We start from the raw sequence: 11,236 nt of genomic DNA, 5'->3' as shown, positions 1-11,236 counted from the left end.
TGGCTTGCCAGTGTTTTGTAGTTTGGCGCTCTGTTGTGATGGCGGAGCCTAGGTTGAAAGTGGACAGATTTCGCGGACGAGGCGATGACTGGGACGAGAGTTCAGATTCAGGACCCATCGATCTACCGTCCCTTGGTCTGCTTCAACTACTGAAGCTGCGATGTACAAATTCTTTGTACAGCCATTCCTCGTTTATGCGGGGCGGTCCGCGACCAGGCACTGCCCGTAACTTCGGAATGTCCGTAACTCCGAATAACATACATTTTGATGGGGAAAGACCATAGATATGGCATATGACATCACTATTTCAACAAAAAATGACAAAAGAGTAGTAATATTTCCACAAAAGTGACAAAAGAGTAGTAATATTTCCACTGAAACATACCCAGAGGGTGCCCGGTAGACCGAAATGCCCGACACGTCGGGGGTGCGGATAACCGAGCGATCAGTGTGTTTTGATCTCTGGCTATGCACGACAGCATCAGTGAGCCAAATAGCCATCAGTGAGCCAAATACTGTAATTTCACAAAATTTCGGTGTACTTTTATTTTCGGTACTTTCGGTGCGTCTGTTTCATACCTAAAATGTCAATACACCGAACGAACGCGAACCCACATAATCCAATAGGGAACTGCTTCTCTGTACCGAAAATTTCTGTTCACCTAACCTAGCCTGTTGCCCTCATACCGAAAATATTGAGCACCGAAAATATCTGAAATTAGAGTAGCTGTGAAAGACTGACGTCATGAAACAATGTTCCGCTGTGGGCTGGGGAATCGTCGAGCTGCACACTCTTGTTTGCGTACATGATATTGTACTCTCTTCTTGTTTTTTGTTTTTTTTAACTTATTTTAGCTTGTTGCCTCAAGAGTACAATGTGCAACTTCAAAGAGGGGTTAGAGGGGTTGAGGGGTTGAGCAGGAAAACAATAACTGAGGGTCATGCTGGTGTCGGTACGAGGCTAAACGAGGCCTACTGTATAAGCCAGAGACGCAAATACCGTAAAGTCTTGTATGAAAGCTGCGGCTTCTATGACTTTCTTGGTGAAGTTTTGCAGGCTTCTATATGAGACAGGTGTTTCTATGTACGTCAACACTAAAACCAGGCGTATGTGTGATTTGATGGGCCCAAAATTGCGGCTTCTATTCGAGGGCGGCTTCTATTCAAGTGCGGCTTTTATACAAGACTTTACGGCACAACGATTTCCAAAAATTGACCGGTTTACGTGCGCCAACGGCAACGATTCTCACTCATTCTCAACGTTCACCGGTAACAGTACCTGACTTAACAGGGAGCGTCGGAAGCTAATTTAGTGTGGTACGGTCAGCCATCTGAACTGTACACTTTGCTCATGGGGGGGGGGGGGGGGTGTTGGCTGAGGCGAAAATTTTGGAAATTTAGAGCCCAAATCCAGTGTAATTTATTGATTCACAGGGTACTTGGTGCAAATAGTGGTACGGTCTATACCGCAGTGGTCGTACCGTGTCCGACGCCACTGCTTAGTAGTCATTCCCGTATAACGTTTTTCATGCGGATTTCTCCTCGTTAACTCGATAGATGTAGCACTTCGCTTTACATGCATTCTCCAGAGTATAAGGCACACCACACCCCCACACACACCCATGTTTTGCCACTAAAAAAATCCCACGAAAATACAGACATCAGCCCTGTTTATCATCGTTCTTTTGAGTGAATTTCGAGTGCTCAAAGTGCGGCTTACACTCCGCAACAATAGGGTAAGACATTTTACAATACCTGGATTGAAGAAATGCGGATTGGCGGCACCATTAGCCTGCATCAGAGGTATTTGCGGCGGTACAAACTCCGGTGACCGCGGCGTTAACTGGCTTCCAGGAGGACGTTTTCGCGAGTTCACCCACTGGGGATCAAACGCCGACCGCGGCGTGAACAGGTTTGCTACGCAGCCGTGTCCGCCAGCGCCACTGGGCACTGTAGACTGAAGCCCCATGTGATGTGAGGGGCCGATTGAGTCGTACGTCGGCAGACTTGCATCAACAGCTCCTGGGCGTGGCTGCCCCGTGTACTGGAGAGGTGGACGCGTAGTATGCACACGTGCACACGCACGCACGCACGCACGCACACACACACATACACACACACACACACACACACACACACACACATATACTAGTCAAGATATATCTTCACTAGTTTGAGGGAGACTCGGAGACAAACGGGAAAAGTCTGAAGAAATAATTGACTGTCACCACCGGGACTCGAACCAGGGACCCTCGCTTGCAGCTAGCTATGCTCTAACCAAACATACACGAGAGAGCTTGGAAGCTCAGGGCCCTACGCTATGCTTGTTTGCCTTGATGACCTAGACAAAAAAAAGCATAGGGATGTTATAATTTTTCTTATAAATTTCTCCTATTTTTTTTTAAGACATAACATGGGATTCGAACCCGCACTATCGCCCTGCATGCATCCATACTAATTCTTCCACGTTGCTTCATGTTATGATCTTGCGTTTGAAAGTCCTATTTGAATATTGTGGCCAGCTGTTTGTGGCCAGCTGTCTTTGATGGTACGGTACGGTACGGGACAGATACGGGATAGCGCTATGCGTGACACAAACAAACAAATAAACGCCAAATTAAAGCTGTGTGGACCCTCGCTAGCACCAGATGTTACTGAAGTAACGTCTTCTGCATAGCTACGGGAATAAAACACACACTCCGGCTTCATTCACTCCAGTGACTGCAGGTGTGGACTATAGTAGAATCCTACCCACACGCATGTACGCACACACATACACTTCCACATATATCCCGCAACCTATCGTTTGCAAATCGGTGCACATACCACTGCACCATATGGGACACACACACACACACACACACACACACACACACACACACACACATACACCCCACGCGCACCCACACACATACACATGCACGCACACATACACAAACACACACACACACACTTCCGACCTTTTGACGCCAATCACCAGAGGCGATGATAGCGATGTTATGGCAGAAGCCACAGCAACTTGTGCTGGGATTGCACCATTCAACAGCTTGCAAAGCTGAAGAATTGGCCGCCACTATTCAGCCTGTTTTACACCACACAGCTATGAAGTGGCTTTTCTGGCCAGTAAATCCCTACTTTTTGGTCTTTTTAATTGTTGTCCCGCACGCACATCACGCCACATACTCTGGCATGCACTGGCTGTTGGTAACCACCCAGGAGAATGAAAGAAAAGTCAGGAGTCTGAGAAAGGGAGGAAAGACGTGTGTGTGTGACCATAATCGTCGGGAATCGAACCCGAAACCTCTCGATTGGAAATTGCTGCGCATACCACTGCACCACATGGGACACACACACACACACACACACACACACACACACTTGAACGTGCCCATTGCCGATGGCAATGATAGCGAAGGGACTATCCGCTAGCTTTGCAGTACGGAGCGTCGCGCTTGAGGTCCCCGACGGCAGACCTTTCCACATGCGCAGCGGAAGCCAGAGTCAGGATCAGGAGGAGCACGGGCGGGAGGACGACGATGAGCAATCACACACACACACACACACACACACACACACACACACACACACACACGTTCACACACACACACAAGGACCGGAGGCTGCGTGCACAAAACTAACCGGTCCGGGTATCCAACCGACACCCTGATGTCCATGGCCCATGAGCGAATGGCCATCGTGTGTCGACGGATACGGCCCTGCCGACTGAGGTGTTCCCTGAGAGAGGGGGGGGGGGCACAACAAAGTAACAGATAAGTACAGAGAAATGAGTCACAAGGGGGAGAGGGGGAGGTGAGCACAGAGAGGTCAAGAACCCAGGAGGGGTCAGAGTAACAAGCAAAAAACAACAACAACAACAACAACAACCTCTTGTTGTCATTGTTTTTAAAAGCATTATTCTCACGATGGCCAGTGGCCAATAAGAGTTAATAGTGTGAGAGAGGAGAAAGAGTGAGGAAGGATTGGGTGGGCAGGGCCTAGGGATTAATGACTAATTAAGTGTGCGGGCAGGGGTGGTCGCTACACGAGCATACAGAGTTGTGGAACAGCAGGGATATCTGGGATTTGAAGAGAGTACGAGAAGGGATTTCGCGAAGCTGGGTAGGCAAGCAGGTGCCATCTTTGAAGCCAGTCTCCAGTTGCTGTGACATTCTGTTGTAGGTTTCAGGTGCAGTCTTGAAGAGTTCCCGCTATGGAAATCAGAGCGGCGTCATCTGCAAATTGGCTACAGGTGGTGCCGGGATTCTCACATGCGTGTGGAAGGTCTATGGTGTAGACGAGGAATAGAAGCGGCCCAAGAGCAGATCCCTGAGGGACGCCGGCAGTGATCCCGAAGAAAGGCGATAGGTCGCCATCCCCCTGGACTCTCTGCCGACGCCCCAACAGGTACCGTCGGAACACCTCTAGGGCGTTGCCCTGGACACCATAGTGGGAGAGGTTTGCTAGAAGACCTGCATGCCACACACGATCAAAGGCCTTGCTGAGATCGAAAAAGCAGGCTGTGACGTGTTTCCCGTTGTCTCTCGCAGTGGAGAGGGTATGGACGAGACGAGCAAGCTGCTGTTCAGTGCCGTCTTTCTCACGGAATCCGGGCTGCTGGTTGGGTGGGTGGGGTGTTATATGCTTGTAGAGGAGCCGATGTACAATGTTTTCTTGGATTTTCGATGTAGTGCTCAAGAGAGAGATGGGTCTATAGTTTGTTGGTTGTGTCGGGTCACCAGGCTTGGGCACTGGACTAATGGTGGCATCTTTCCACTCCTGTGGGATATCTCCGGTTTGGGATGATATTAAAGAGGGACGATAACGACGGTGCAAGTTCTTTAGCCGCTTCTTTGAGTAAGCGGTTTGGTATAGAGTAGAACCCGGGGCTTTTGTTGGTATCAACTCCGCGGAGGAGTTTTTCAACCTCAGCTTGGGAAGTCGAGATTTCTTGAGGGGGACTGAGGATGTCAGGGGTGGTGTTAATGGCTGGAGTTTGCTCATCCGCGTTGGCCACGGACAGTTTTCTCTGTGAAATGAAGAATTCGTTGAGGGTAGCGGCTTTTTGTGCTGGTGTCGTTGCAGGAGTTGCTTGGCTGACGAGTTCGGGTATGCGTTGTTTCGTAGCTGTTGTTAGGTGCTTCATGAGGCGGTGTAGGGAAGTAGAGGAGGCTGTTGAGTTGTTTACGAAATCTGATTTTGCACGACGCAGGAGAGTGGTGACACGGTGTCTTTGTTGTTGTTGTTGATTGTTGTTGTTTCAAATATTTTCAAATCTTTATTCTTGTTGTTGTTGTTGAATTCTTTATTCTCATGATGGCACCACACACAACAACAATAACAACAACAATGGATCAAGGCATTCTCGCAAAAAAAAACCATGGGTCGTGTGACACTCAGCTTGAGGCCGGTTTTCACACATCCGCAGGAACGCCACCCACCGTCAAATAACAAGGTGCATTCTCGCAAGAAACGAGTCCAAAAATACAAATAATTATAAAGAACTTCAGAAAAGCACAATGCCAGTGTATGTACCATCAAATCGTGGACAAACACCAATCCCGATATGTGAAGATAACCACCCAATGGAATCTGTCCTCAAGTATACAGAATACCGTTGGAAATTATAACGCGTGTATGTGTTCGCGTGGGCGCGTGCGCACGTGGTACGCGTCGTGGTACGCGTCAGCTATCAGGAAGCTGCCTGCCTGCAGGACCATTTTGAAAGTCAGACTACATAGTTACGGCGTCACGATTCACTTTCCGGTTTCTCGGGAGCGTGTTCGCGTCGACAAAAGGACTACCCTTACTCTTACAGTGGTGGGAGAGCAGCGTATCCATGTGTGCCGGATTTTCCGGACTATAAGCCTCACCCCCGTTTCTTTTGCCACAGAATACAAACATCTACCCCATAAGGGCTATTCATCACCGTTAATTTGATCATCGGAGTATACGCCGTCCCCCCCCCCCCCCCCCGCCATTTCCGGGTGAATTTTGAATGCTCAAAGTGCGGCTTATACTCCGGAAAATACGGCACATGAAGACGTGGAACACAACACCCGGCAGGTACCAAAATAGAATCAAAGATCATTCTAAATGAGATATGTGTAAGAGGTGAAATCACTCAGCGAGCTGATTCAGGTTTGGGGTTGTGCTGAAACAATTTTAATAATGCACTCACGGTTTCCGTGAGACTCGGCTAGAGGCCTGGTTTTTCGCATCTGCAGGAAAGCTACCACGCTCAAGAACGAAGGCGCAGATGCAGCTCCTAAACCGGTGGGAGGTAAATAGATCAGACCCACCGCCAAAGTGGTAAAGGACCGAAAATCCCAGTCACTGAATCCTACCACTCGAAATTGACAAGGAAATGGATATAGCAGGTTCAATGTGGCGTTCCAGCTCACATATTCTTACTAGTCTAGGTCTGTGACAAGTAGCACGCTTTCATCTCCATTATTACTCTACGGTTGCAGCAAGGCTGTTCCTGGGCAGCTGCCGACTTGCTCAGCGCCTGTGCTCCTCCGAGTACAGACGCGGTGAGGGAGGGCAGGGGCGGGATGGGGGAAGGCAGAAGGCAGGCACGCAGGAGGTGACCGCATGTCTATAGTTTACGCGTGGAAAATAGCTACGGCGCGCAAGTTGCACTGGTGATGCGCAACATCGCATCGCGTCAACACCACAGAGTCCACAGCCCCAAGCGTATGGCCGCACGCGACAGCGAGTATCCGAGCTAGGGTTGGCCTGTGTGGTGCCGCACTGCCAGCACTGCGTAGTGAAAGGATGGTCGAGCTATAAACTGGATTCGAGATTTCCTTCCGTAGATTCAAAGGTGACACCTGTACGCGATGCAGCGCGCAGACCTTTCAAGGTTTCTTAGAAAATCGCACTCAAAAGTTGCAAAACTGCGTCAGATCAATAATGATAATATCTAATTCTCCAGTTCGTGGCTACTACAGTCCGTATCGCCTATAAGGTTGGCGGCTATAGTAATATACCGGATATAGTGATCAATTTCTCAAATTCATTTTCATTTGCCATAACTAAGTATACACAGTTATCGCGTATAGTAATAATCGTCTATAGTAATATATCGCCTATAGTGATCAAATTCATATTTCAAAAGACCTTTATTACATTATTTTTGCATCGGTTATAGTGATTGATGTAAAATCAAGCGATGTCAGAGGAGAACAGGGTGTTACTTCTTCGTGAAGAATTTGTCCAGTGAGTGTTGTTTGGTGAGTTTTGCTCGTACAAGTTGCCAAAATATGCCTCCATCGTGAGGAAATGCTGATTTTGTGTGTCAAGAGCTACAGCCAGCTACATGACATTGTACATGTACATGTATGTAGTGCGTATGTGCACGGCGCGCTGAGTCGTTTGACACCCCACTCGCATACATTGCATGCAGTATCGGTCATAGTAATAGATCGCTTATAGTGATAAAATGCTCAAAATCAATCACCAACGCTATAGGCGATACTGACTGTACTACGTAATGCTGAGACAGTGCACTGCTGGCCCAAGAGCCTGTGCGTACTACAGTGCGTTTTTTTATAATAGACTCTGAAATCCTTGAGAACGTACTCAAGGCCACTTTTGAGAAAATGTCATGCGAGTTGCGTCACGAAAATCTGCGCGCGAAATTCGAAAACCAGGTGTGACTCGTGGCATTTCGCCATTTTCAGACTCAGAGTGTCCTTCGAGCTCCTCGTGGCTGGAGGAATCATTTTTGTTGCTGACTGACTGTGGCCCTATTTTGCTTTTTCTCGAGTGTCTTTTCGTTCGTGGCAACTTGTTCTCTCGACATGCAACATAATTATAACAAAGCGCGAACGGGCCATGGTAGAATCTACATGGTGGTGTCTGTTTTACAATTTTTGCGAAGACGAGGAGAACAATGGCTGGGCATCGAATTGGTCCCAAGTATTCCATTCGTCATGCTGCTGTTGCGTGTGGCGTCAGCATTTCCACCAAGAACAGATGTACCAGGGATGCTGACGGCGAAAATCAGCGTGCTGCGTTGGCCTTGTCTGTCTCCAGTGATGAAGGTAACGAGAGTGACAATCCCCAATGTGAGACTCGTGCCATAAAACCACTCAACCCTGACGGATTTGCTTTGGACTGTATAAGAAGTAATTTACGGATTCTATGCTGCGAAGGAGCACCCAGCACTGGACAAAGTTCCTGCTCGCTGCATAGAAAGCATCGACGATTTTCCAGACATGAGCAAAACTAGCTCTTGGAAAATGTTGCGTTCCATGGGATTCCAGTGTGGCAAGACCAGAGGTATCACACACATGATGATGGAACGGCACGGGATTGTGTCATGGCGGCATCGCTACCTGTGAGACATACCTGGATGACATGTGGGTCAATGCGCGTCACACAGTTACTAGGAGGTGGTCCGACAATGGTGACAGGAGTGTATAGGCAAGCAACCAAATGAAGCACCATCAGGTAAAGGCAAGCGCTTTATTGTTCTGCATACTGGGACGGGACGGATTCGTGAAAAACTGCGCCGACGTGTTCGTGACTGGAGACCGACCGCCGATGTGTTCGTGACTGGAGACCGACGAGGCCAACGCCAACGATGATATACGTCATCGGCTGTCCTAGCACATCTGTTCACTGTGTAATACTGTCGTCACAAGTGCAACACAAAACACGGAATTATTGGGGCCGTTTCGACGCTCGCTGGTCTTCTACTATTCGCAGATGTTGAACCAGACACAACTGTGACCTATTTGCATTGTGTGTTTGTGTGTGTGTGTGTTTGTGTGTTTGTAAAACCGCTCATGTATTGCTTCCTTTCAGTCTCTTTATGGGTGCTGTGTGAATTGCCCTTGTGATTTGTTGTGGTGTTTGAATTTTCACTGCATTCTTTCAGGGATCGAGTGAAGTTTGAAGTTTCCTACATGCATGCTGGAATGTTTTGATTTATTGAGCTAATTGCAATACAGCATTTGAATTATTCAGTACAGTTTGCCACAGTAAGTCGTGAAAAGCCACGACTCACTGGTTTCCTACAAAGGTTAGGAGAACTGCAGACAGCAGTGCACAACTGCATAGTCATGTACATGTACATGCACATGCATGCGCGGTACGGAAAAAGAAGAGAAAAAAAAGAATCAAGATGAAGTCTGTACTGGATTCGAACTCTGGCGGACACCATGCACGTGATGAGCTTTCTTGGCTAAAACTTTCGTTTTAAAATCAAAATCCACTGAAAACCATTTAAAACCGGATTTTCAGCCAAAACCCGTCCGAATATCTAACTTTGACAATTATACTTATAATGATTCTCAAACTTAATTTTCTTCGATCCAAGACCCACACAAACGCAGCTGTGAAGAAAAAAATTCAAATTTGGAATGAGAACAAACTAAAAAATCAAAATCGACAAAATTTATGTCTGTTTTAAAAAAACGCACTTTAGAGCTGCATGCCCCCTCCCCCCCCCCCCCCCCCCCCCCGTCATGGACACTTGGTAACACACAAGTCATGACAAACTGGAAATACCCACATGCACACAGCCACACCATAAATCGGCCACACCATAATAAATCTGTGCTGCAAAAAAAACACAACACTGATCACCGGCGCACCACCTCTCTCATGACAGGCGGATTCGAATACTGACTACTGAAACCAGCGTATAGCGCCACGGAGGCCGTGACGGCGAAAACAAACAATGTGACGAGGCAGCGAATACAAGCGCCAGGCGATCCACCCCGGAATAAAAAATGCCACCATTCCAAGTGGCCTAAAAAAAATGCTAAATCACGACGCGCAGTGCAGGTATCTTGCGCTACGTGTACTCTACGACTCCGAGCAACAGTTACTACACTAGTACCAGCAAACAGTTCACCATCAACAAGCTCCAGTCCGACTGGCTAAAAGTACAAGGTCGACGCGAACGAATAAGGCCGAACTAATCAGGAAACGCACCGATGTCGCTGCTTCAGCGTAGCGCCGCGGCGGAGTTCAGCTCGCTGACACCGTGCGAGAGAACTCCACCGCCATACGGAACGACGCAAAGCCAACAGCACCAACACGATCTGAATAGAAAACGTGCGAGCGAACGACATGCTGCTCTTTACACCGTCGCCATAGCTTACATCGCTTTCACAGCTACACCCAGTTCTTCCGCCAAAACCCCGCTTCGCAACACCCAAAGCTATGGAGTACGCTGCCATCGACGGCTGCAAACAAGAGCGCAGCGGACAGTTGTGCACCCAACTCCAGCTCCTCACGCTCGACAACACGCGAGGTCGGAAATGGACGGATATTTACCCGTCCTGCGCTGCCTGGCCAGACCCCTAATCAAAACTGTCAACACGTTCTTACTCGCAGCTACAAACGCCACGACGCCACGATTATAAATACATGTAGAACCAAAATACAAGATTGGCCGTGTTTTGTTTACAGCCGCTTCAAACATTCATAATTTCGTCTCTCACCATTGGTGCTGTATCGTCTCGTCGATAGTTCAGCACATTATCGAATTCTGCCGCCTGCTCCTTCGCTCGCTGGTGCTCCCGTGCGATGCGGTCCGCAAACTTTCTCGGTCTGGCTCTTTGAGTAGCCATCAGGCATCAAGAAAAACTCTACCCACTAGTACTAGCGCTTCGAGTGACAAATACAACAGTGCCAAGCACTAGCGACTAGCAGTACTAGCGGTTCGTGTCGCCCAGAATCTACAGCTAGCCAACGGGCACTCAGAAGACTGACATGATCAACCATCAACCAGCCAAAAAACTAGCAAGAGAAAATACGTACATACAGTACACCCGATCTTGAAAACAACCAGTGCTGTTGTTCTCCATATCCATCCAGTCCAGACAACAAAATCATGTAGTTCAACCCAGCAAGCTAGCAGTGAAGTGTGTGGCAGATCAGTGATTGGGTAGCTACGTGCTAAGCCTAAAGGCTAAAGACAAACGAGTGCCTACTGTAGTAGTACTACTAGTACTGACCACTGCTGACTGTACGGTAGTGTCTAGCGCAGTAGCGGTTTCCAGATTATTCGCAAGAAATGCGTATTATTGAGATACAAGATACATGACTGTACTGTACTCAATCTGCGGACAGCATGCTGTTTCGTTCTTTTTGAACTCATCAGCGCAGCACAGAGAAAATGAGGCCGAACCTGATAGCATGACTGTACTGTACTGTACTGTACTGTACTGTACTGTACTGTACTGTACTGTACTGTACTGTCCGCAGATTGAGTGAC

At 48.1% G+C, this 11,236-nt stretch overlaps 1 protein-coding gene across 2 annotated transcripts in view; it reads right to left on the bottom strand.

Annotated features, from left to right (window-relative positions):
• Window positions 1–10,871, bottom strand: part of LOC135826179 (alpha-protein kinase 1-like) — a 26,017-nt gene extending 15,146 nt beyond the window's left edge. The window contains exons 1-3 of one of the 2 annotated variants that reach the window (XM_065338810.1): window positions 10,461–10,871; window positions 3,640–3,735; window positions 1,756–2,044 (exon numbers count right to left, since the gene is read on the bottom strand). In XM_065338810.1, coding sequence (XP_065194882.1) covers window positions 1,756–2,044; window positions 3,640–3,735; window positions 10,461–10,589 — 514 coding nt within the window. In that variant the 5' untranslated portion in view covers window positions 10,590–10,871. The remainder of the gene's footprint in view (window positions 1–1,755; window positions 2,045–3,639; window positions 3,736–10,460) is intronic. The other variant, XM_065338809.1, reaches the window with a different exon arrangement.
• Between the last annotated feature and the right edge of the window lie 365 nt (window positions 10,872–11,236).

The sequence above is a fragment of the Sycon ciliatum genome, chromosome 10, assembly GCF_964019385.1.
Source record: "Sycon ciliatum chromosome 10, ocSycCili1.1, whole genome shotgun sequence".
NCBI classification, from domain to species: domain Eukaryota; kingdom Metazoa; phylum Porifera; class Calcarea; order Leucosolenida; family Sycettidae; genus Sycon; species Sycon ciliatum.
The sequence above is the reverse complement of the archived record's forward strand: the minus strand, read 5'-3'. Positions and strand labels throughout refer to the sequence as shown.